Below are 26941 nucleotides of genomic sequence, written 5' to 3'. Positions count from 1 at the left end.
CATCTCCAGTTGTCTTCTCCCTCACGACACGAGTCACATGGAAAGGGTAGGGAATACAAGGGTATCTATTTCTTTTCCAGATGCAGTTTTTATTCAGGCTTTTAAAACACAACTTCCCATAAACTGGGAGCCAATTTCACACTTGCTTTTTGTTGTTCATTAAAGAAACTAAGAATTGCCATAATTAAGCAATTATAGAAATATTTCTAAGTGATCCAACCAAAACTTAGCCTTAAAAAAAAAAAAGTTGCCACATGTTGCTATATTCCATAAAAGTTTATTAGCTTGCTTCATCTGATACCAAGCGTTGCTTGTTTTTGCTTTCAGGTTGTAGCCCATCTCAACATTAGATCAGGCTCAGTTTTGCCAAGACACTATGGTTATTGAGAAGTCACAGAAAGCCAGACATGTACCCAATTAGGCAATGAAGCTGTTTTATCCACATTTGAATTATTTTTACTGCCTGTAAGCCTGGCCCTCATTAATCTGCAATTTGGCTCAAAAGAAGCCGTGGCAGCAGCCCATACCCAGAGTTTACACTAATGAGTTACCCTGTCCTCTTAAGTCAGCTGTGCGTGGCAGCGCGCCTCTTTGACCTGCTGTTAATGCAAGTACCTCCTCACGCCCATCTCCTCCTGGCTGCCAAACAAACACTGAGCCACAGAAGGAGCACGAAGGGGTGCTCGCCTTCCCTTCCCTGTGCTGCCACTGCTGGGGAAGAGCAGGGTTAGAGGCTGGCAGACAGAGACCAAGCGGTACCACTCCCTCCCCAGGGCTGCAAAACACCCCCAGGTTGGGGTTGTCAGGGACCTGCTGTCTTTCCAGTGCCAGAGGGTCACTAGCGGGGAAAGAGACCTGCTGTCACCTCCCACCCCACGGCACCCAAGTCATGTTTGGGCTTGTGTCAGAGGACGGACACAGCCCCAGTACCTGTGCCACGCTCCTACGCAGCAGGGAGATCGACTAGGCGCCTCGCTCCTGCCATGAATTAAGATGCTAGAAAAAACCACAAGTCTGAAACAGTTTAACACAGGACAAAAAAGGCACATTTTAATATGTACAGCAATGCATTTGGGCTATAAATTTACCCAACACAACTGAAAAAAAAATCCAAACTATGCTTTTATACGTATTCCATGGTGTCAGCCTCATTCCTAGCCACCTACCTTTCTCTGCATCTCTGAATGCTGCTATATACACACACAAACAAACAATTACGTCATGAATGTTCATTTAGGCTCCCAAGTTCAAGTAATAAAGTTCAAACTTGCATAGCATCTTATGCCACTCAGCCATAAACAGTTACGATTGCATATTAGCTGGAGCAGCCATCTCTTTCAATTCAGCCAGTTTTGGCTGGCCACCATTTATTTATTTATTATTTTTTAATCCTTGAGTCAGAATGTTTCCTAAGTCACCAGCCCTGAGGGATGCCACAGACTTCAAAATGAACCTCTTTCTCGCTGTTGTTAAGATCCTTTTAAACCAGAAATTTAGAGTGTTGTCAAGAACAGTTTTAAAAATGTAATACTGTTTATTTTGCTTCAAAAACATTTCAGCATTCTAAACATACAAAAAAAACAGAACGTTGCAAATTTGTTTAAGTACAGAGTGTTTTTGAACTTCAGTTGCTGCACTGGCTCTTCACTTAGTTGACAATGAAGAGATGTCTACAGTTTCAGTTTAAAAACTACCGCACTTAACTAAAAAAATCCATACACTTCTCATGCCAGCTGAACCCCCTTCCACAACTAAGAATGGCAGCAGAATGCTATTTCACTATATACAGAAAGACAACTTTAAGCTAAATGGACGCCCACTGTAGTGTAAATAGATCTACCCTCACAGTGCATGCTTTGGGCCATGGCACCCCGTGGAACGTACAGCCTTTCCCAGTAATCACTGCTCCTCTAAGGCATCATAACTCTAAGCATGTACCACAAGAATCTGTCTAGTTTTTACAAACTATAGATATGTACAGTTTATAACCCAGGATTTTCTAGCCAATAACCATATAGTAACACCACCTTACAAATTAAAAAAATGCTTGAAACATTTTTAAATGCTTTGTTACACCAACAGCAAAGTGCACAGAGTTAGGAGAACACTAGAGCGCCTTTTCATTTTAAAAATGTTTGGAAATATGTACAACTTTGATACAGTTTCAGGGTGCTCACTACACCCATGGCCACTTCATGTAAACCAGTTACAATTTCTAGAGCACTTTTAGAAACTACAACGCGATCGGAATCCAATTTTTTTTTAATTAAGCCTAATAAGGGCAAGAGACACCATCTCAAATAAGAGGTGCTTCATTTGCGGTGTTTCCCCTACTCTATGGTATTCACATGGAGACAAGTATTGTACAGTTTTATTCGTCATCATCATCTTCATCCTCCTCTTCTTCATCCTCCTCCTCCTCTTCGTCTTCTTCCTCTACCTTTTTCCGAGCAGCTTTGGTTGCTGCTCCCTTTGCGCCATCAAACTTTCCTTTAGACTTGTAGTCTGCAACATCCTGCAAAGTCAAGGGGATGTCTTAATTTGCTCTAAGTAGCAAACACATCAAGCATTCGTACAGCAGCGGGCGTTAATGCGAAGGGACTGGCTTTGTGCAGCTGCATCCCCAAGAGGGGAGACAGCCAGCATACAGGTATGCAGACACTTGAGCGTATTCAGCTGCCCCCAGACTACGGAGGACTTGAGCCCTGCGTTCAGTTACTTTTCTGAGGAGGAGAAGTAAGAGAACCCAACTTCTCTTAGAAGTTTCCTGCTAACAGGACAGAGCTCCTGTAACAGCACAGCAGACTCTTAGCTGTAGCAGCACAAACAGCTGCTGTTGCACTTTGTTTGGGGAATTTCTGTGCCACTGGAATTCACCTGCGTGCCTCTAACCTACTCTACCCCAACATATGTCCAGCCACAACTCAAAGTTTGGCTACACAGCACACTGAGAACATGTCTACCTGCCAACAGCTCTACGGGGGAGAGTTGCTCATTGCACTGGGGCCACCTCGGCTTGGTCTGTTGTACAGAAGCACTCTAACACAAGAGCCCATATATTTGGAAGAAATGAGGAAAAAGCTAGCCTTACCTTCTCGTACTTCTCCTTCAGCTTAGCTGCCTTGTTATTATAAGGCTGCTTTTCACCATCACTGAGGTTGTTCCACATTTCACCAAGTTTCTTTGCTACATCCCCGATGGATATGCCAGGGTTTGTGGACTTGATCTTGGGGCGGAACTCTGAACAGAACAGGAAGAAGCCAGACCTTGGAAAGAAGCACCAGAGGACAGTGAGCACCACAGCAGCATGCCCAAGCAGCATCCCCTTCCATCACCCACAACATTCACATGCACACTCACACGCAGATGACAAGTAGTTGGTTTTTCAGTATGCATTTTGATTCTACTGAGGGCCAGACTCACAACTTTCAACCAATATTGTTCATATTAAGCGTTCTAAATCTCCACCCCCCCCTCCCATTTCATCTTAAGATAGGGTTGTGGTGAGACTTGAGTCATTTCTGTGTCTTTAATCACTGTGAGTTTAAGGGTACCAAGTACTGACAACTCCTGCTAGCACTCTACGTGCTCAAGAGTACAAGCTGCTTATGAGACAGCACCAGTACTACCAGTACTTCTACACCAACAGTATGTCCCATCTACTTATTTTATTGTAAACATAAAGGCAGGTCATAAGTACTTGTGTAGAAACCAAAGTAATGTTTGTGCATTTCATGCCTTGGTTACTTACGGTGGTCGTTTTGGGGCATTGGGGTCCTTCTTCTTCTTGCCACCCTTAGCTGGTCCATAGTCCTTCATTTCTCTATCGTATCGTACCTTATCAGCCTTTGCCATTTCATCAAATTTAGCCTTCTCCTTGCTTGACATGGTCTGAAAAACAAAAAAACAAGACACCAAACCACGTGATTACCCAACTGTTCAATAGCTGGCAAACTTTAAGTAAACAAGCCAACACGTACCAACTCAACAGGGGCGTTTCAGAATTTGTTTGTTTTCTAACTGGACCACATGGGGACGAAGGTCCTGTACTAGGGACAGCAGCCACAGCTGGCACACCAAAGAGGGAAACAACTGGAATGGCACCTATACAGCCACGGTCCCCCTTGAGGACATGTGTCTCAAGGGAGATGACCACTTAAGAGCACTGCTTGGAAAGAGGAAGAAAGCCCAGGCTGTAGTGGAAGCACTTAAATGGGCAAATGCCATGGGCTGAAGCCTCCACATTTCTTACAGGAGCTGGCAGCATCACATCAGTGGCCACAGTACACACGCTCAGACATCACAGGAGTCTTCTGTGTTCAAACATATGTATGCCATGCTAGCAGACACAAGAAGTTGTCACTTCAAGAAGTCACAAATTAAGGTACCTTCCACCTCTCTGAGCACTTCTTGGAAAACTCTGCAAAGTTGACTGGAACCTCTGGGTTCTTTTTCTTGTGTTCCTCACGGCATGTCTGCACAAAGAAGGCATAGGCAGACATCTTGCCCTTGGGCTTCTTCGGGTCACCTTTAGCCATCTTGACTCTGTAGGGAAGAGGGGAAAAATGTAACTAGTGAACACGTGTACACATGAATGTGCGTGTGTATAAAGTGCAAGTGTTTATATAGGCACACATACATACACATGCAAGAGTGTATCAGTTACACTCCCATCAGTTATACGTCTCCTTCCTATCCCCCAATACTTCTTGCTATCCCCCACATGGAGACTTCAATTATTTTTCCTTATGACTTGGATTGAAGGGTATGCCAAGTGGACATCAGATTTAAGTTTTACATCAATGTATTTACATCATGTCCAAAGATGGGCTATTAAATACTCATACTCCTGCCCAGTAAGCATTATGTATGAACTAGCATAAAATATTTTAGTTGGCTACCACACTGGGGCTTGAGCAGTGCACATAGTGCTGGCCTGAGACTTGTCCCTTCAGTAGAAGAGGTCCCATGTTAGCAGCTGCTGCCCAGGTAGGAAGGGTTATTCCTCCTGTGTAAGTGCAATAACCACGACAGATAAGGAGTTGGGCGAAGAACATCCAGTTTGAAACACAATGGGACCTGCGGTGCTCTGAGTGGAGAGCCACACTTGGTCTTGCTCCACCAAGTGACACCAAGCTCCACCAAGTGACACCACCAAGTGACACCAGCTCCACTCCTGGCGCCGCAGTGGGCAGCGCGAAGCAAGACATGACCGGCCACTCGCCGCGAGGAAGACGCCAACTTTCGGGCCGCGTCCTCCCCACCAACTTTTCCCCCCCGGAGAGGCAGGAAACCCAAGCGGAGCGCAGCAGCCCCCGAGCAGCGCCCTGGCACCGCGGCGCTCCACACTCGCAGCGCTCCCGGCCCGACGCGAGCGCTCCAGCGCCGACCCACGCCGTGCGCGGCCGGGAGCCGGGCGAAGGGGCTCGGGCGAGCAAAGTTTGGGGCGAGCGGGCCCGCGGTCGTCCCTGCCTCCAATCCCGCCATCTTCTCGCCCCCCCCACGCCCCGGCCAAGGTCACCGCCGGCGGCCGGAGCGGGGCGCGGGCACCTGCGGGCGGAGGGGGCCGGGGGCCGGGGCGGGGGGGGCCCCGCTTAGCGGCGGGGCGGCAGTCCCCTAATAATTCATCTTCCATTTTGTGAAGCGCCTCCCGATGAAAGAAAGTGCCCCTGAAATGCGGCGGGCCGGCGGGCTGGGGGCGGCGGGGGGCCGGGCGGCGGCCGGGGAGCGGCCGTGGGGACCCCTCCGCCGTCGGGTCCCGGTGCCACCGGGGGAGCGGCTTCGGCGGCGGCCGCGCTCGGCGCCCAGGGCCGGCGCCGCTCGCTAAGATGGCTTCTCCCGGCGCCGCCGCCGCCGAACAAAGCCGCGCACCCCCCTCCTCCGCCGCGCTCGCCCCCCGCGCCCGCCGCCGCCCCCGGCCCCCGCCAAAACGCCGCCCCCGCCGAGCAGGGACCCCCCCGCTGCCGCCCCCCCAGGGCTGCGGGGGCTGCGGGGCCGGGGCTGGGGCCGGGGAGCGGGTTGGAGGCGCTCCCCCCCCCCCCCCCCCCCCCGAGCCTGCCTAGCGCAATACTCTGTAACAAAGGCTCCCGTGCAGCCATTATAGCCGCGGCTACGCTCCTCCGCGCCGCCAGGAAAAAAAGTGCGAAAAGGCCCCCCGAGCCCCCCCCAGGGCCGGAGAAGGGCACGGCGAGGTGGGGAAAGAGAAGCCGGGGCGAAAGCGAAAGGTTTGAGCCCCCGGCGGGGTGCCGGGGGGGAGATTTCCCCCGCCGCGACCCCCCTCCCCATCGCTGCGCTGCTTACACGTCTTTCTTCCCTTAGCCGGGCTCTCCAGCGCCAGCCATGTTAATGCCCACAGCACGGGCGGCGCGGCGCGGGGAAGAGGCGATGCAGGGCTCGGCCGGGGGCTCAGCCCCACAAAAAGGCCCGGGCCGGGCAGGGGAAGGGCGGCGGGGGCGGAGGCGAAGCCACCGGGGGAGCCGGGAGGCGGCGGGGCCGAAAAAAAAACTGTTTCGCCGGGACACACGGGCGCAGCGCGCAGGGTTTATCCCTGTCAGATGCTAAAGCGACAGCCATATTAATGCAGAATAAACAGCAAGCACGGCATTGCGCACGGCCGGCAACTTTCCCCCCGCCGCCAGCCCCGGCCATCCCCACCCGGGGGTAAAGGGGGGCAAATAAAAGCCGAGGGCGCCGCGCGTTTTGCCGGGCGGCGGCGAAAAATCCCTGCCCATGCGGGGGAGAAGAGGAGTTAGTCCCGGTGTAGTTACCGCACCAGCCATGTTACTCCCAGAGACACGGCGCGGGGAAACGGGGCTGCACCGGGGGCAGGCGGCGCCGGGGGGCGACCCCCCGAGGGGCAGGGGCGGAGGACGGGGGGCAAACGCTGCGCCCCGCAGCTCCCCCGTAACCCCACTGGCTGCCTGCTGCATCAACCCGCGCGCTCCTCTCCCCGTGCGGCGCTGGGATGGGTGGGGGGGGAAAGAAACTTTTTTTGGGGAAAAAAAATATATATTATTATTTTAAAATAAATCGGAAGAAGGAAGGAAAGGAGGAAAAAAAAATATAAAAAAAAAAAAAACAGGGTGCCAGGGGAAAAGAAGGAGGCGAGGGAAGGCGGCGGGGCAGGGCGGGGCGGCGGCGGGGCAGGGCAGGGGGCAGCCGCCCCCCGAAAAGTTGCGGCGGGGCCGCACGTACCTGTATTGTTCGCGGCAGTGTGGCCGGGAGCTGGAGCGCAGGGCACGGCGCGGGGCTCGGCGCGGCGCGGCTCAGCCTCGCGTTGGCTGCCTACGAGAGCGGCCTGATTGGCTGCGGGGCTCCGCCGTTTAAAACAACCTCCTCGCCCGCTCATTGGCCCGCCGCCTCATGAATATTAAGCACCGCCCCGCGCCCATTGGCCGCCGCCGCCGAGGCCGTTCATTCAAAACTGAGCGCCCGCCGGGGGTGAACGGGGCGAGGCGGCGGCGCGCCCCCGGGAAAAGTTTGGCGCGGGGGCGCGCCCGCGTCCTTATCCCGCCACGTGGGGCCGGGCGCGGAGCCCCCCCCCCCCCCGGCAGGGGGTCGGCGGTCCCGGGTGGGGTTTTGGGGAGGGGGATCCGCAGCTCGGAGCCCCGCAGGGAGGAGGGATGCTGCGGCCCCCGAGGAGGTCGCGGGAAGCCCCCCAGCAGCCGCTGGTGCGTGCGGTTCCTGCCCCGGAGCCGCCAGGGCCCGGTTCTGATGTCAGTGGGGCTGTTCGCAGGGCCGGTCACTGCTGTGCGGAACGGCAAACAAGCCGAGTCCAAAATAAAGCCCGATGACAGGCGCTACATGCGATGGAAAAGAGCTGCGGGGCTTCGCCTGCTCGTTCAGCAAGTAAAAACACTGCCGCGACTAGCTGGAGTTACTATTTCCAACCCACTTCCACAAGCTGGTTGATATTAGCTTTCGAGGATCTGGTGGCTGTCACAGAGGCTGGCTGCGTGCAAGGAAATCTCCACACGCACTTGGGCTGAAACAAGCCCAGCTCTGGGGCCGAGGGCCGAGGTCTCCTTCAGCTCCCTTGAAAGAGCTGCTTCCCATAGGGTAGCTGCCGAATGGCTGAACTGGTATTAGTGGCTGACCACAATTGTTGGTTGGCTCGGAAAAAAAGAACTGTTATTTTAAGGCTGGAGCGGTAAGACTCAGAAACCACTGCATACTGTTATGGGCTGGGCGCAACTGCCACCCTCCTTTAAGATAGCCAGAAGAAACAGTTGTCCTCTTCAGGGAACAGATAGCGCAAAGAAGCCTCCACCCTGGGCTGAGGTGCTGCCAGGCAGCGGGGTTTGCCTGGCACTGCCCTGGTTAAGTGCTTATGGCTCTAACAACACAGCCACAGGTTGCCTTTGCTGAAAGAGACCAACACAAACTGCCTGATGAGACACAGAAGAGTGCCAGCCTCCCGCTGACAGATCCACTGGGAAAGGTGCAGAATTTCATGGAGGAGTTTAGCCTGAGTCCTGCCTGCATTTCTCCCTCGGGGTGCACCTTCCCAGCTGGTCTAGGAAACGCCCAAATCCAATTGTCATCCCTGCGCAGAACCGCCAAGGTTTAGAGCGACCTCACACACGTGTCCTTGGGCTTTCCAAAGCATGGATGGTAAAACCAGTCTTACTAGCCTCGCGCCCTATTTCCACGTTCTAAAACCAAAAGCTTAAAACAAGGGGCTCATTCATAAACATTAATGAGGCTACCTGAGGGACTGTATTCTGTAGCATCATCATAAAATAAGACAGGCAATGCTACTGCAGGATAATTTCTTTGTAGCTGACAAACATCCCTCTCACCTATTTTTAGGGATACTTTAAAGTGTTTCAAACTAGTTGAATAATTAAGGCTTTTTTTTTATTATTATTATTTTTTCCTTGGCTCTGGAGCTGTGTGAATTCTTGCTCTGGAACACTTTCTTCCTCAAACCACAATCTTGACCTAAAGAGCACACCAAGCTGGGAGCAGTCCAGATGGATGGGCTGTTGAGGAGCTTGCTCAGGACCAGCACCTGGCATCAAATGTGGAGTCCTGATAGTCATCTCCCGAGCATCCCTCCTATTTCTCATAAGCCAGGAGAAACATTCCCTAAAATGCTTGTTCTAGGAAGGCCGGGAAAGTTTTGACAGCTGGTCAAGGGGCAAAGGAGATATTTTGGTAGCTGAGAGACAGCTGGGTTTAAGGTTTTGTCCCAGCATGGTTTTGAAAGCAGCAGAGGGCTGTGTAACAAACGGGTGAACATAACCCCCCCAGGGAATGCTTGTACTCACCTCCCGAATCGCCACTGCTGAAACAAATCCTCCCCCATTGCCCACTGCCCTGTGCATCGCACCTGGCCACCTGTGTCTAAGCACTTTCCTGTGCTGCACCAAGGAAACAGCCTAGAAAGTTGGCTGAGCAAAATCAACCCTTTGCTGCAACCTCTTCCAGGCCATGCAATCCCAATTCCTCCAGCCACCTGGCTCCGGCCTTCCCCTGAGTCCTCTGGGAGCCAGTGCAGCTCACTAACCTAACAAAAAATAAACAAACAAAACCCCAAACTGAGACCTCCCTGCTGGATTAGTGAGCTGAACCAAGTACCAAGAAGTTAGATAAGTCCCAGAGCCAAGGCACAGGAGGGTGCAGAAGGGAACAGCCAGGACTACCCCGTTTGACAGCAACTCACCAACAGACCAGTCCTACTCTCCTGCCCAAAACTTTTGTGTCTCAGTAACTTGGGTGAGGAGAGGGAGGAGGTTTGTTCCATATCTCCTGTAAGTGCGGATTTGGCAAGTTTTAGGGTTTTCCTCCTCTTTTTAACATTACAGACATAAGGACATGCTTGTCATGCTCTAGGAAGTATGAGAAGAAAACCAAATCCAAAAGAAACTTCTGGGTGCCTGGTTCTTGCAAGGTTTGCGATGGTCCCAGGATGCAGGGAGAGCTCAGTGCCCAGGGTTGTACCTGCTCTTCAGAAAGATCTGACCTGATGCCCCCCGTGACTGCTACAGACAGATTTTATTTTGCAAGCACATGCCACATTCTTAAGCAACTGACAGCCATACCCAGCATCCCCCAGCAAGACCCAGGCTAGGCAGTATCTTGTATATAAGGACTGAGACATAAAATTTAATCCAAGGTCGCAAAGCAAGCAGACAGCTTCAAATACTTCCAGTAGCTTGTTGGTGAGAAGATTCCCTGCCAAGTTCCGTCCCAGCTGATGTCGCCAAGCACTGAAGGCTTCCCTTCCGTGTAGATCATGTTGGTCCAGGAAACAACAGAGCTGCAAACTGTTGAGGCCAAGTCAATACCTGCCAACATGGAATGACGTATCTTCATCAGCTAGAGATGATTAGAACAGGGAGGCCGCACTGAAAGAGTCTGGAGTCACCAAGGACTCCTTGGACAAATCAATAGATTATACATAGATACACTTAAAATTCAAGAAAGTCAACCAGTTACAAAACTAAATTCTTTCTTCTGCTCCCCAGAATTGCCTATGTTTACCTGTTCCTCAGACAACAGCCAGATCTCGTCTGAACACCAGCCACAGCTTGGTGAGGACGACCTTCTCACAGCTCTGTCTATCCCACTCCAGTTGTGTCAGATCGCTAGCAAAGTATGGCCCACCGTGTATTTAAGCTGTTCAGAAATCAGAAGCATTGAAAAGGACCAGAGTGATAAAGGATTTTTTTTGGAACCGCCCATATGACGTGTATAGTAAGGAAAGAGAATCTTCACCAGCACTGATCAGCTCCATGGTTCATCCAGCCATTCAGACAATGCCCCTCGACCATCCCCTTCCTACCAGTGAAACCATGAGTGCCTCGGAGGGATCCTACAGGACAAAGACTCAGTGTAAAAGATTATTCCTCAAGACCTTTAACAAGCTTCCCAGCCTGAGTCCGGGTTGCCTTGATGTGGAAAGCTTGCCTGACATCACCTCGTACTTGACCTCAGGCTAGTTTTGCTGTGCATTTGCTCAGCGCTCAGGATGGTTTCAGCCTACCAGCAGATTCGAGTTGATGCCGTGTCCTTACTGGGTTTGTCCAACAGTGGTCGGAGCAGCGTGCTGCTTGTGTTGACTGTATCGATCACAGGTAGCATCGCCTACAATACCTACAGGGCGCAGTGGGTCACAGGAAAAAACAAGATGACACACGCTAGCTGTTTGCGGGGTGAGGAAGTTCATGAAAATACTTCTGATAAATATTCAGCTCTATCAAGCATGTAGCTCTGTCCCTGTGACATGTTTATTCAAGCAACCTGGATAACCAATGTCAGCACGCTCAAGATGTGCTCGAGGCCCTGCAGAAACACCGGAGAGGGGGCTACCCATCTCTGCTGGGGGGGTAGCATCAGCACAAGGCTCCTTTCCACCAGCCGCAGGATTTGCAGCAGTGCAACTCCAGCACGCCAGCTCTAGGACATGGCAATCCCAGCATATCTCAATATGCTCCTTACAGCAGCGTAGCCAAAACCCCCTGCCCTTAGCGAGGCGAGCGATGTGGTCGGCCAGCTGCAGTTTAAGCAGTATAATTACACCTGCACTTGGAGCTTCCACCCCTGGCTGGATCCCATCTCTTCGTAACCCCTACCCACTGGCAAAACTCTCCAGTGAAGTCTTGACCCGAATGAAAAGGCTGATATAAACACATCCATAGGGTTCTGCCAGCAATTAGAAGTGAGGGCGGGGGGAAATCCCTCCTCTGAGCCTAACAAAGCCAGGAAACCTTTTTAAGCAAAACCAGCCTATCAGAGTGACAGAGTTAACGTTTAAGGCTGGCTGGACAATAGCGACAAGAAAAGTGTTAAATGACCTGTTCATCTCAACAGCATATTCATTAGGCTAGTTAGGGAGCTATTTCAAAAGCCTTCAGCTTGGACCTAGCTTCTCCCATCACTGACCTTCTGTGTTAACATGCAATGGAGATGAAGAGGCTCAATTAACCCTTCTCTAACTGGTATAGACAAAAGCTGTTTGCAGCGGTTTGATTTAGAACTGTAAGAACTTTTTTATTATCATTATTTTTTAAATCAAGAGCTTGACTTCAGTAAAAACGAGGAGGAATCCCTCCAGTCCATGCAAAGCTCTCCCTTTCTTACAACACGTGGGATTTCCACGCGTGGATTTTCTGATGCCCACAGCCTACGGCTGAATTCCAAGTTCTGTAACTACAGTAAAATATTTGTAATTGCTCACTGGGATCTCAGCCAGTGAGAATATTTCCTCTCTAACCTATTAAACAAAAAGAGTTATCTTAAATACGTGCTGAAAATAGAAAATAAAATTAGCAGTGGTGTTTAAGGGAGCTTGCCAGCATGCGAGTTCAGAGAGACAGAGGTTAATTTGATCCCAGTTCAACTATGGGAAACCTCATGCTCCGACAATTAAAATATTAGTCCAGATGAACAGATGACCCCCTCCACCCCTCCGAATCCCGTAACGTGGAGGCACAGCCTGTTATCCCGTGTAGCCATATCCCATTAAGCTGACACCTCTGCAGGAGTAGGATACGTTCCCAGTTGCACACACAAAATTAATTATTGTCAAATGCACTTCATGGGGACTGAGGTGAGAAATACAAGTTAAAATAATTGACAGTCATATTAGGCAGCAGTTCAAAACCTCCTTGCGGTATAAACACTGGCAAAATAAACAGAAACTCACAGTTACCTTCGCAGGTGGCCTCCCCCCCACCCTCCCTTCCTCTTACATTGTTCCTTCTCTTGGCTCTTTCTTCCTCTTTCTCTCCCTTCTCCCCCTCCCTTTTTTGCTTCCCTTCACACCTCAGACCTGGCTCCTTCCCAGCACAAACTGCCAGGCTGCCCAGGGGGTGGCAAGCAGGCAGTTTGCCCCTGCACACCTGCTCCAAGAGATTTGCCACCGCAGCGTAGCACCTCCCACGCTACCAGATCCCTGGAAATTGCATGGCCCCTGCATGCTGCATCCTTACACGCCCAGTTCATCTCTGCTCCCTCATCTAACACATCCTTCCTGCCACAGCACACTTTCTTCAGGCGTCTCCCTCCGTGCTCAGCTACCACAGGACCATCTGCTTCTGTGTAACTTCTTTTTAAAGAGGTCCTACCCAAAAGCGTGTAACCCCAAGGGACTTGGGGAATAAGCAACAAGCAAAATCCAACTTCAGAAGGAAGGTTCTGCTTCCACACAAAAACAAAATTAAAGGTATTGGGGAGAGAAAAAAAAAAAAAAAAAAAGAAAAAGAAAAATAGAAAAAAAAAATTATCTACCTACCCCACCAAGCCAAATACTAAGAGAAGGAAGATGGGACACCTAGAAACAATCTCTACAAGTTTCCCAAAGCCTTCAGAGGAGATCAAGCCTAGATATAATTTTAAAGGAGAAGACTGTGCCTGTTCTCCTTGCACTTTAATTGGCAAGCAATCAAGACCACATTCAGTGCAACACAAGTTCTTGTAATCACGGTGTGACAGCGGACCAAGAAACTCCATTAGGAATCCAGTGCAATTCCAACCCAACAGCAGTCCAGCAAAGGACCAGATATTAAGGGAGACACGACCCCACATTAGAAAGAGGCTGGTGATCATATGGCCAAGGCTTGGTTCAGACAACACTGAAGTGACACTAACAGCAGCAATCAGAAGGGTTGGCGCTGGGACAAGAAAGCTGCCATTGCATACTTATTTCCGTGTATTGAAGCGTTGTTGTTGTCAGAGTTGGTTTCAGACCATCAAATAGCTGTTTCCAAATCCCTGAATGCCCCCACCCCTCACCTGCTCCCTCAAGTGACATCTGGACATGAGAGCGTATCCTTTTCTCTTTGGCCATCCCACCACCCGCACTTCAAAACAGGACAGGGTCAGTATGCTGCATGCAGACTAGATGACACATTAAAACCACTAAGGCTCAAATGAAAAAAAGAGAAAACTGTTCTGCAAGAGGCATCATCTTGGGGCTCCACTATCTCCCAACACATTTCTGCATGAAGCTTTGAGGCTGGCCGTGGCCATCAATTGTTTCTAACAGCTAAAGCCAGGCTGCCTGTCTCCAGATGCCTGTGTCACTGCTGAGATCAGGAGTGACGTACCACGCTCTTGGCTAGGCAGGAGGAGGAACGAGCTCTCTCCCCGCCAGCTGTGAACCAAGAGCTCTGTCTGCCTCTCCCCACCCTGGTCAGGCTCCTGGATCGATCAGCTGCTGGGCTGCATCGCGCCAACCAGCTCTTCCCACTGGCACCGTAAGTAGGCTGAAGGTCTGGGTGCAAGAGAACCGGAGGCCACAGGGTGATTCCAGCCTGGTGGGAAACACTGCTAGCACAACAGAGCTTTGTGAGGGGTTAAAAATGTAATTGTCAGGAAGGACACAAACAGCACTGGGCCTGCAAAGGAGGAGACCAAAGCAGTTTTCTTGCCCTGTGACAACACAACGCTGCTCTCTAAAACCGGCTGTGAAGCTACAGAATGAATACTTTGTCCATGCATATGTATCCTCACTAAAATCAAGGAAAAAATGCAAATAAATTAATAAATATTTACAGTTTAGGAGAACATGTAATCACCTGTAAAAATAACCCACCAGAGTGACACTGCACAAGCTGATTCTCTAAAGGGTTAGGTGGACCTTCAGTTAAAGAGAATGCCAAGCACCCAAGCACTGGCTTAGGAAGCCCCTCCAAGTCCCTTCAGCTCTTTTTTTTTTTTTTTTTTTTTTCCCCCTGCCCGTAACCTCTTTGTCCCCTACCTGCTTTTTTCCTTCTCATAAATCTGTTCAGAAAACATTGCTTCCTTTTTGGTATCAGTTTGGCGCTATCATTTCACCATAGCAACAGACAGCAAACAGCAGCTCAAACAACTGGAAGTTGTTGGGTGATTCAGGTGGGCTCTCCCGTGACGGTAGACTTGAGTGACTCCGTGCTTTTGAAAAAACGATCGCTTGCATAATTCTAGATTTAATTCTGCTGCAAGAGAATACACACAATTAACTAAATGCTACCAATTAAACTATCAAGAAGGAAGAATATTTTCAATAACGGCACTTCATCTGCAGCTACACTGTAATCAAGGCATGACAGCAGCTCCTGCAGACACACCGAGCTACCTTTGAAGTTGCTGCCTCAAGTCCTGGAGACAGCCACGGACCACAAACCCCATGGCAATGGCTGGGTAAACCCCCTTCATGGATACCTGTGCTGGCACTGGCCAAACTGCTAGCAGTGCCCAAGCTACTGGAGCAGGGTGGAAGACTTTGTGAAGGACCAAAGCTCCAGCTCACTCCCGAGCAGTGCCCAGCCATGAGGATGGATCTGGGCTAAGGCATGAACCGAAGCAGATGAGGCTAAATCCTTCTGCTGTGCCATGGAGGTACTACACGCAGCAGGCCAGTGGAGAAGAGTAAAGAAGGATGCTGAAGCAATGAAGGAGAGGAAGGGGAGTGTTGCAGTGTACAGCTGGGACTTCCACACATATTACATCACTGAAAAGTGTGCATTTCCCCTCAACACGTAGAGTCGAAGACTATGACAATGTAACTTTTGTTACTACCACCAGGCGTGTAAACATACCCTTGACGATGTGGAAGGAACAGTTTATTTGGAGGAAAAAATAATAATAAAGGGTGTCAATTTCTGCCAAGTACTCCTGAAACATTCTTCTTGCTTCACAGTTGTTGGACATCTGCTTTGTTAACTTATTTAATTCCTGTTTTGCACGGGAGTGTAGGAACATGACAATGAGGAAATTACAAACAGTTACCGTGAAAGCCTTTCTAAAATGATACTGTTTGGGTGTGCACAAATCCTTACAAAGGCCCAAGTATGTATACGTATATACACCAAGAATCATCCTAAAGGAAGGTGAACTTCCCCCTCCAAATTGCAACTATTTCTATATTCTTTCAGGACTGGTAAGCCACTTTGGGTTTAAAAGGCATTTTCTACTGAGACCAGGAGTGTGTATTTCATGCCCAACAAAGATTCCGCTGAAGTAAGTTAACAATATTTTTTTTTATTACAACTTCTCATACCAAGATAAAGGTGTTTCTTAAAATTCTCCCCAAATGTCTCCACTTTGTTCTTTTCCCTGACTAAAGTAGATGCCTTTCAAAGAAAAATGGCTTCAATCATAAAAGACAGACAAACATACTGATTTTAAAAAAATAATAATAAAATCAAAAACCTGCCAAACTTCCTTTCCTGTATCATAAGAGACGGCACATTTTCAAGATAGCAGCAGCAGCCCAATGTATGTGGCATTTAAAAATACATATATAGTTTAGACCTCTCTGTTCTTTAATTTATACGCTAATGTCAAACTCCCAAGCTCCAGCTACAAAACGCCAGTGAATTCAATAGAATTCCGTAGATAAAATTCAGGAAAGAATTCAGCTTTGCGTTGCTTAAGTGTAGTTGGCCCATAGCATACTGGCTGACAGGAGACAGGTTTTTCCCACCATCACATAAATTGTTGAGAAAAATAAATAAATTAGTAACTAAAAATGTTTTTCAGAATCCTATTTTCCTGGGGAAAAAAAAAATAAAAAAGAGTGGTTGTATGGAAATGGCAAAGTTATTTGGTCTTACTGTGAAAATGGTAACTGTGTCTCTGGTTCATCTTGCACTTTTTTCCTGTCTTTCCATCAGCTCATTTGTTTTCCATGTGGCTGCTTGTATATATACAATTGTCTTGGTTATCATATGCTGAACATTATTGTTATGCGCTCAGATTTATTCCCAGCATGAAAATTATTTGAAAACGGGTGGAACGAGGGGGAGAAACACAACCATCGTCTGAGGAACTCACACAGAAGAGTGCTCAACAGCTTCCTTTCAGATTTGCCTTCCCTGCCAAGAAAAGGCATTGTTATAGTGACAGCCAAGAGGCGTGTGTTATAACAGGAAAATCATATGGGATGCAAAATCAAAATCTCAATCACAGGAGAAAATCAAGGCAGTCTAGGAGCGTACATCCAGCATTGCTCTTTTCTCCCTGCCTCCCTAGAACAAGTTGCCAATGCCTTGTCCTTTTTAAGGTGATACGGAAGGAGGGACAATGCCCAAAGTGGGGTAGATGGGCACACTCGGCAAGATCCCTCCCAGCACCACATTCCTTTTCAGCACTGCTCACAGAAGGTTTCCTCTGCCAGCACAGCCGGACCTGGGGCAGGTCTTCACCAGTAGAACCCATCAAGTTAAGAGCATGACTCTCCAGTGCCACAAAGCAGTGTAACCACGCTGGCTCAAGCACCAGTGTGACGTTTTTGCTGCGTTATTGTTTCCATGTTTTCGGTTCCCAGAGGAGTGCTGGGCCCAGGGTTAACACCTATGCTCAGCCAACGATTCAGATGATCCCCGGTGATAATTTAAGAACCAAGTCATCAAGTTGGTGCAGATCCAGATAGAAATCAGGCTGGACTCTACATGCAGACTGCTGTATTTCTGAACGGCAAATTATACTTCTCAGCTTCCCCTACTCCCGGCTACTAAGCACTGCTTGTCTGTTGTAGTAATTCTGGCCAACACAGCTCACTACTACTTACCCTCTTAGAATAATCACGCCCTTACGGTACCTCTGGCAGCCTAATGTTTTACACTGAAATCTGAGAAGGTCTGAATAATCCTAATAGCAGTTCGGCAGTGCCACGCTCACAATTATTATATAAAAGGTAAGTGTGCTCCCACCAGCTCTCCATTTAAATTTATAGTGATTGGTTCCATACAGTAACGTGGCAAATGAAAAAAAATCTCACAGCCTTCATTTAAGAGGTCTACAGTAAATAAAAAATGCCAAGGGTTGTGCGTTGGCCCCCGGTCTGTCAGCTCTCCGTGCAGGAAGGGGATTCGGGCTCCCTCTCCTAGGCAAGCATAAAATGCCGGGTGATATACTGCTCTGCGAGCGCAACTGCAGCGACAGCAAGAGTAACTCACGCCGCTGGTCCTAAGGAAACCTTCCGAGCAAGCCCGGGCTGGTATGGCTGACAAAGAAATCACACGCAGCCTGTGCTCCCAACGCCGCTCCCACACCTTCGCAGGGTTTAGCGATGCCCTGTTTCCCAGGTACAAGGCTGCGTGGAGCTGAATCCCTGATTAATTCGGCGCACAGCGCTGTTACTGTATTGAACAAAGGCTGCCAACTCTGTCAGATGTGGCAAGTACTGTATGAATTATCTTTTTCATGAGGAGCGCAGACCTTGAGAAGGTTTTTAAACTATCTCTGGAGACTAAAGGCCACTCTGTTATTCTGAATTGAGACTGCAGGGAAGACAGGTCCTTGCTCGTGAGATTTTAATTTCAGTAGCTGCATGAGTAACTTTAGAAAAGACACCCTGGGTCTGATCCTGACTCTTACCCAAGTCAGAGGCCAAGATTTGGTTCAAGTTAGTCAGAAAGGTGCAGTTCTGCTACACAGAGCAAGATGTCTGGGGATGCAGGGCACCGCTGCTGTGATGTTTGTCAGTCCTGGGTGGAAATGACCAAGGTGCCTGCTCCTCTGTGCTCATCCTCACTGAAACCACACCGGGGGCCTGCAGGTCCCCTCCTGCCCCTCGCAACCAGACCCCACATCATTGCCTCAGCACAAACCACAGTGCCCCCAACTGACTGCCCTTGTAGGAGGCTTTGGAAGCGGTGATCAATGAGAACCACACACAGGTCTGTCCCAGACCAGGTCTGAGATGGGACCTGCAGCTGAATCCATCAGTGCAGGTACCGGAGAGCAGAGAAGCCTGCTTTGCCTTTACATCACGTAGACCCCCCTCACCATGAGCCTGCAACATCTGTCTGCTCCTGATGAGGAAGCAAGCATAGGTAGATCCTTCAGGTTTTCACACAAACACGCTTTTGCCATGCCACAAACGCACCTTCGCCAAGCTGTTTCTTAAACCACCCTCGTGCTGCTACAGCATCTTGGCCGAGAGCGCTTGGCTGCTGGATGGGCTGCCTCATAACGTTGGCAGAGCCCCTGGCCCTCATGGTAGCCCAGGAGCAGATGGTGGGATCAGCCAAGAGGAACTTACTTGCTGTCACAGGGGAAGGTGGTCGTCTCCCTCGGGACATCCTGCCCTGCTGCAGAGCAGCCAGCAAGGACTGGCTTAGTGACAAGGGGCTGGAGGTGAGTTGAGGGGTCCCTAAATACCAGCTGGGAGAGAACCAGCGTGCCTCAGACCCCAAGGAGCTTGTGTTTTCCCCTTGTTTAGCACCTTCAGGAGGTCCCAGCCTCCCTGCTTCTGTCTGAAGCTGCTCCTGCCAGTGGCAGGTCAGGAGAGAAGCAAGCTTCTGCCTCCCTTCCCCATGGGGAAAACCAGCAGGACTAACAGCCCCCAGAGCAGTGGGGAGCCTGGAGCACCCTCAGGCTTTGTCACAGCCCACTCTGGCCCTCACATGATGGCTGGCACAATGAGCACACAGCTGAACACAATTGTGTGTGTGGGATGAATCATTCCAGCCACAAGTACGTGCCCTAACAAGGAGGGAAGACTCTCCCCTGCTTTCCCCTCTTGTTTCTCCCCATCAGCTGCCTCATAGTAATCGGTAACTAAACTAACACCTCGACCTGCACAGTCTGTGCCATTCACTGCCCCTGGCAAGGCCCCTGACCCCCCAGCAGTGCCAGACACATCCCTGACTTGCATCCTGCACCCTGGCCTCAGCCTCACAGGGAGCACGGTATGACTGGTGCTTAGGGAAGGGGAAAGATACTCGTGCATACATGGGAAGTCTCAGTGCTGCCAGCTCGTACAGCCTTGCACATCCGTGCAGTCCTACTGCCGTGTCTGTCCCCTAATTTGTTGGGATTTCACTGCAAGACATGCATGGAGGGGGAGGGAGCCACCAGCCACGCAATATTTAGGGATACATCCCAGCTCCCTGCGGAGCCAGCCACGGCTGGTGTCTGTCTGCCAACCACTCCGAAATCTCCCCCTCCCCAAAGGAGAGCACAAAGCAAACCTGGCCAGTTTGCACCTCCCAAGCCACACTGGGCGGAAGTGGGGGGTGTCACCCATGTGCAGGCAGGGGTCTGCAGAAAAAAATCACTCGTAAATCCATCTGCGGGAGAAGTTGCAGTACCCCCTCCCCCTGCTCTTGCAGTCTCTGTAAGATCAGGGGCTTTACACTCCAGCGGCACGCTCCCAGTGTGCCTTGCACATCTGCTGAACTAAGGTAAAACCGGACACTGCAGAGAGGTGATTTATATCACCAGGGTACGGCGCTGCTGGAGAGTCCCTCCCTGCTGCAGGAGGAACACATGTTCACTTGTTCTCTGCCTCTCCTCATGCATCCTGCCCTTACGACGAATGCAGTTCAGAGGGGGAGCCTGTTACGAGGATGGCACCGCTCCCCCCTCTGTTTTCAGCATCCCAAGGCACGTGGCTACTGTGCTACCCTGCAAAGACAGCAGGATGAAGAAAGGCCTGGGCGACCCAGCATCCCTGCTATAGTCCTGAACACGTGTTACCCCAGGAGCTCAGTGCTCTGGTGGAAGCACAAGCAGCTTTACCTTTCCCAGGTGCTACCAGGATGCCTGAAGACTCCACCAGAGCTAGCCAGCCAACTTGACTGCAAGCAGAGTTAGCCCAGCAGAAGAAGGCAGAGGAATAAAAGCTTTTCCTTTCTCTGTTTGTCAGGCAACAGGTCACACATGCTTGCAGACAGATCCCAAAGCCTGTCTCTACTCTCACATTTCCTCCCTTCCTTTCCCTGACGCTTTCCTGACACATCTTCTTGTGCACTTTGCTCGGCTTTCGAAGTAACACTCCTCTCCGCTTGTTCTCCTTCCCACTCCCTGTCACTGGAGTCCTGCTGCTGTCATCACACTCCCATCAGACTTCTCCTTTCAACTGTGCGTTTCCACGCTGTCTCTCCCAACTGTCACATACGCTTCTGGTTCCAACATCTGTTCCTCCCCCTCCCAGGGAAGTTGCTCCAAAACATGCTGCTTTCTGTCTGAATGGCAGGAAGGCTATATTTGGTTGTACACGTGGCACTACACAACCACCCGGGCTCTGGAGTGAAAGCCTTCTCTTTTGTGAGCGGGTCACATCAATTCCCAAGGTTACAGGCTTAGTCCCTCCTTATGCTGCCAGGACGAAGAGGGAGAAGTGCATCCTGCATCGTGCAGCATCGGTCAGCAGCCTCTGCTAGGCAGGGAAGCAAAGGAGAGGGATACTCGCTACCCCTCACAGAAAGAAGAGCTGCATGATCATTTTCTGTGAGGGTGTAAACAGATAATGGGGTTAGCCCGAGCAACGTGCCCAGCGAGATGTCCTGCACAGCCTGACAGACCGGGCAGGCTTGCAGGCATCGCAGGGCTCAGGGATGGAGCATGTTCCAGGCCTCTGCAGCAGGACACAGCCACCCCAGTGCCTGCATTGCCAGCTCTGCTAGCAGCCAAAGTGCCCAGCCTTGCCGACACCGTGGGGTTGAACAACTGGACCCTTGCTCTACCCCACTGCACTGGCTGGCGGCAGGGCTGTTGTACAGCAGCACCATGCCTCAGCAGCATTTATTTGTTCTGTCCTTGGACAGACAGAAACCTAGCCCTGCATAAAACCTCAGGGTGGAAAACAACTTTCCAGTCCTGGGGTCCTACCACCCCTCTCCAAAGCAGTTGGGTATCACTCAGCAGAGAACTGTGAAAGGCCCAGCCACGTTTCACCCAGTGATCCTCTGCTTCTAGGCAGAGGGAGGAGGCCAGCCCATACTATGGACCCACCACCACCCTAGCAAGGGCTCCTTTGACACCACCACTCAGCTCTCAGCTGTCAGCATATTCTCCTTCACCAGGCACAGCACACAACTGCACAAGGCTGCTCCGTATCTGCGGCAGGCCCCTGTACAAATGGCACAGCTGATCACAAACCATGTGAGTTAACGCAGGTGAAGTTGTCTCTTCTGTCAGCGCAGCCACTGATAGTCCCTCCTCATGCAGGAGAAGGCTTTCACAGCCTTCAGGCACACCCCAAATCAAGTGTCAGAACTTAGAGACAAAGTTTGAGAGTTTTTTTGTTTGTTTTTTTGCTACCAGTGATGTTGGTGAGCTCTGCCAGTAGCTGCAACCACAGTGAAGAAACCGAAATGCAGTTTCTATTCTATTCCCCTTTCAGCTGCTTCTAAGTTTCTCAGACAGATTCCTATTCAGGGTGAAATGTTCAGTGCTTGGTCTCAGCTCAGAGATGATTTCTTTTATTTCCCCCTGCAGGAACTGTGAGCAAAATACTAAATGCAATAGATTTGGAGTTTGGGGAGCGCGAGTAATCAGATATTTCCCCCCTGTTCCCTCTGATACCATATGTTCCAATTGGAAATTTTACACTTGCATACTGGTAACTCGTAAATGGTGGAGATGATAGACTTCAAATGTTCTCATTGAGAGGCAGAAAACAAACCCAGATTTAACAAAATAATTGGTTCAATACTGTTAAGATGAGTTTAAAGAATTCTGATAATGCTTTTCCCTTCCCCGGTGTCCCAGGAGGGACAAGTACACACATTTCATTTTAATCTATGTGCTATAATTTTAAGGATAGCTGACACAAGGTGGTCTTTGTTAAGATGTATCTATTTGCTTTGAAATCTAAAGAAGTTCAGCACTTACAGACTGCCAGAAATCACAGACCTATTATTCAGGGAACTTTTGAGCTCTGTTGTCAAAACCATCAGAAGTCCTTTAGCTGAACAGCTCCTATTCAACACATCTGTGTGCTCATTTGCAAATTCTACAGGGATCGCTTCGAGCTTTACTCTCCTCAACTGCAAACTCACTTAAGACTAAAGGCAGGGAACCCCAATATTCCTACAACTGTGTCTCTGGAAACCAAGCTTTTCAGAAGCAACAGCACCCTAACCATCCTTGCCCACAAGGTCAACCAGGTCACCTTCCCTGTCAGACAGTTTTTTTGTTTGGTTGTTTTGTTTTTTTTTCACTTTAAAGTCCCTTGCTGAAGGCAGACAGCCCTGCAAATCCCATGCAAACTTTGTGTACCGATTCATACTCTACGTGTTATTTACAACACTCGCCGAATGAACTTCAAGCACAGGTACTTCCTGATCACAAGTGCTCAGTCATTATTAAATTCCTGTGTGCACAGAGATGATTATGTACCTGATCATTTCCTGTGGCAGGTTTGCTAAGGGGATGGAGGGAGGCAACATCCCTCTCTCCCTTCTCCCATTAGCTCTGCATGCCACAGGGGTCTTTTTGTATGTGACTGGGGAGTGACTGAGAGGCTACCCAGCCCATCTTGCTTCCCCCTCTCCACCCGTGGTCCTGTTCACAGCCAAGAGTCGCAACTGACAGCTCACACGTATTTAACAAGTTGGGCAGCAGACCACAACCAAGACAGACCAGCACATCATGGCATAATAAAACAGCATACAAAGTAACATTCTTTGGGCAAAGAAGTCCCACAACGTGAAACTCACCAAACACACGGGCTGGCAGACCATCGAGGAAGCAGATGATGGCTCTCTTCCAATCCCACTGTCCAAAGAGACCCCACAGCCACCTGGAACACAGCAAGAGACAAAAGCTCTTTAGCAAGCAGCTCCCAGCCTCTCCTCCACCTCCGTGGCATCTGGCACAAGCCAGTTTCACATCCAGAGCTCCTGAGCAGTTTGGTCACTTCAGCTAGTAACATGCCTTAATGATTCATGATTGTTACTCAAGTCCCACCTGCAGGCAAGGAAGCCTCCACACCAGCCTACTCACACTTTGGAATAGCTGCGGGCTCCCTTCCCAAACCTCCTGGGTACTACATCATTACACCAGTCTTACAGCATGGTAATTCTCTTAAGTACTATGGAATCTATCCTGATTTATGCTAGTGGGAGGGAGAAAATAATCAAGTCCTACATCCTCTCCTTCTTAGCTCCTGGTACTGCTCAGATCTTCACACGGCGCTTCGTTCCAGTCAGCTTGACAGAATTACTTTGCTTCTGCATCCTTAAGCTCCAGCCATTCTTTGCTGTAATTCCTTGCAGCAACTTCTGGAAAGGTGTTTTTCTCTCTCCGCTCCCCACAATAAATGAGTTTGTCACTTGAAATATACTGCCAATGTGTTACATGTCCCACAGTGTTTGTGGTTATATCAGAAGTGTTTGTTTATAGCTCCATAATTCAGCAATATCTTGATTACAGGAGAGATGGTGTTGTAACTCACTGTGGCTACAGAGAATATTATTTTTCTTTACCTTTAATATAAAATGTTGATTTTTAGTCAATACGCGGCAAGAAAAAAGTGCAGCTGTTGCCCTAGTAACCACCTGTCTTGTAAACCATAAGATGTTAGGAGCACAAGGTGTTAATTGTTCCAAGTGCTGCTTGTGGTCAGGGATAAAAGCTAGAATGGGAGAGATCACGAGAAACATCTGGGAAGATAGTCAGGTGGTCTCTGCTTGGAGAAAGCCTAGACAACAGCAAGCAGGAGAGACAAGGCAGGGAGAAGTAACACTGCCACCAGAGGGGCAAAATTAACTGAATTGTGGCTGCAAAAGCATCCCTGAGTGAAGCCTCTGAGTGCACAGCATGCTTCTGGGAGCCTGACAGGTTGTACCAGACACACGCAGAGTTCAGCCCCTCTAGCACCAGATGTAGCAGCTTTTCCTGCAGCTCGTCCCCTCCTTCTGACCAGACTGGTCTCTGTTTCCCCTTCTGTGCAGTGTCCTGGGATTTCCACATGCTGCACGCCAGGAGTCTCCTTCCACAGGTTACTCAGCGAGGAATAAGGATCCCTGCCCCGCAGAAAGTGCCACCACGTCTCTGCAGAGCTCCACAGGAGCAGGCCAAGATGGAGCACCGAACCTGTCACGTACCTGTCTTGCAAAACAACTTCACTGCCCTGCTGAGCAGCTCTTGCTTTCAGGCTCCTTGTATTGCACACCACGCACCACCTCCCTCGCTGCTCCTGCCGCGTGCTCGTCCCGACCGTGCTGCCTGCTGAGGAGTTGGAGCAGTTGATCACCCAGTCGGCTGGCTGAACTCTGCACAGCATCTGTGTTTCCACCCCAGCCTCCTACGGGACAGAGCCCCTCAGCTCCAGCAGGCTGCATGCTGGGGCTGAGAAAGCAGCACCAGAAGGGCTCCTTCTGCAAAAGGCCTCCAAAGGAGGCTGCACGAGGGCTTCTCCCCCATGTTTATTCTCTCTCTAAAACGAAAGCAAGCTGGCGAGCCAGCAGCCTCACGCTCTGCAGCATCTGCCACCTCTCCCTTCCGTTCCCCCTTCCAGCCCCTGCAAGCTGGAGAGCAAACATGAACACTGCTGAATCTGGAGGAAAGTTTTCTACTTCAGCCCCTTTTAACCATTTACCTGCTCTGGACACCCACTGAACCTGCCCGTATCTGCATTCCCTTAGGAAATAAGGACAAGGAGCACCGCAAAAGCAGCCTATTTATAACATAAGCCCCTCCCAGGGGGCAGAGTTATGCTAATCGGGGAGCCTCTGTCCCAGTGTGTTGCATGGATTGCATGGCAGCAACATATGGTGCGGAGGGCTCCAGGCCAGCAGCTTCATGTTCTGCACGCCGCAGCTTCCCTGGCACGTGTGGCCAGGAGTAGTGTCCAGCCATGGGCACACAAGGTCAGTGGGGCAGGGCCAAGGTCCTGCTTTGACCTGAAAAGCAAAAGGAGGGGACACCAGTGTTGGTGCCCATATGGGCTTCAGGTTCCAGAGATAAATTCCTGATGCCTTGTTGGGGAATTTCCCCACACACACACACCCCTATTTTATTTTTTTTTCAACCCCTGGCATTCATGCTTGGTCATACAAACATATATCACAGTGAGCCACACCACAGTGAGCCACCCTGCATGCCATCTAAAGACTACATCTAGTTACACAACCTTGATATAAAACAAGAGGTTTACTTTATTTCTCGTTCCCCCTGGTACAGCCACCTCAGGCCCTCAGCACAGCCTAACGCAGACGTCTGCCACTGACCGGGGCTGGGATTTCTGCCATGCATCCTTTACACTAAAAAAAAAAAAACACAGTCTGAGCTGAGAAACCATGAATGCTTCCAAGCAAAGACTGTCCGGGCAGTGCTTCACATAGCAGAGCCATGTTTAAACACGGCTCTCTGAGTAAGACTGAAAAATAAAGATGAATGAGTTTGGTCGGGTAATTAGATAATAAAATTGAGGGTCTGGATTTTAGCCCAGGAACATAATCCAGTGCGTATGGCTGGCTAGTCTGCTCCCTTTCCTATTGCTAGCATCACCATCTTGACTTAGCGATGAGATCTGCCCTTCACATGGAGTCCAAAGACAGAAATGCATGTAGGCAGCCCAGCCCGGGTACAAGCACGGGAAGGGATCAGTCTCACCCTCTCCCAGTCTCCTAGCAGCTGGGTTTGTTTACCACGTGTGAGCCAGAGGAGTGCTGCAGGACCTGATGGACTTGCCTGCTTCAGCAGCGCCAGTAACTCTGTACAAGCAGAATAGACCCCAGCACAGGGAGGATTTGCAAGAGGTGCCGTGTTTGGCAGCACAAGAAAAGTGTTTGGGGGCTGGCATTCTGTCCGATAGCTTGAAGGCTCCACAGGGCTCGTTTAGGCATGGTGGAATTCATCCCATGGTGGGTGTGAGGGACAGCCCCAGACCTCTCTGCACAGGCCCCACCTGGGTAGAGCTGGCTTAGGCTCAGAGATATGTTTGGACAGAGCCAGAGCTAACCCTCGTGCATACCTCACCGTGTAAGTAAATACTAAACGTAGCTATGTACAGCGTAGTGTCTAAGGGTGGAAAGGGCAGTGCACTCAATCTGAAAGGAAAACTGCTGTTGGTTTTGCTTTCTGGAGTGACTGCTTTCCTATGTTCAGCTTTCAAATTTCCACAGAGCTGAAAAGCAAAGCAGAGGCAAGTTCTCTTTGACTCGGGAAACCCTTCAAAACTAAAGCAAACCCTTCTGAAAGGCAGACTTTGTCAGCTGCCCTATTTTTAGGATTGACTCCTACAGGTCCTTCCTTCAATGATAGCAGCTTTGCC

At 50.0% G+C, this 26941-nt stretch overlaps 1 protein-coding gene across 4 annotated transcripts; it reads right to left on the bottom strand.

Annotated features, from left to right (window-relative positions):
* Positions 1-1023: 1023 nt before the first annotated feature.
* Positions 1024-25323, bottom strand: HMGB3 (high mobility group box 3). Of its 4 annotated transcripts, XM_035324547.1 has the most exons (7): positions 25265-25323; positions 24771-24894; positions 23382-23464; positions 4389-4545; positions 3752-3891; positions 3092-3266; positions 1024-2515 (listed from the first exon to the last, which is right to left on the bottom strand). In XM_035324547.1, the coding sequence occupies exons 4-7, from the start codon at positions 4536-4538 to the stop codon at positions 2372-2374; spliced, it is 609 nt and encodes a 202-aa protein (XP_035180438.1). In that variant the 5' UTR covers positions 4539-4545; positions 23382-23464; positions 24771-24894; positions 25265-25323; the 3' UTR covers positions 1024-2371. The 4 variants fall into 4 exon arrangements, with proteins under 4 accessions (XP_035180438.1, XP_035180439.1, XP_035180436.1 ...); XM_035324548.1 differs by lacking the exon at positions 24771-24894 and having other exon boundaries at positions 25265-25301; XM_035324545.1 differs by lacking the exons at positions 23382-23464; positions 24771-24894; positions 25265-25323 and adding an exon at positions 7195-7348.
* Positions 25324-26941: the final 1618 nt, after the last annotated feature.

The sequence above is a fragment of the Oxyura jamaicensis genome, chromosome 4, assembly GCF_011077185.1.
Source record: "Oxyura jamaicensis isolate SHBP4307 breed ruddy duck chromosome 4, BPBGC_Ojam_1.0, whole genome shotgun sequence".
Lineage (NCBI taxonomy): Eukaryota > Metazoa > Chordata > Aves > Anseriformes > Anatidae > Oxyura > Oxyura jamaicensis.
This window is presented reverse-complemented; position numbering and strand designations above follow the sequence as displayed.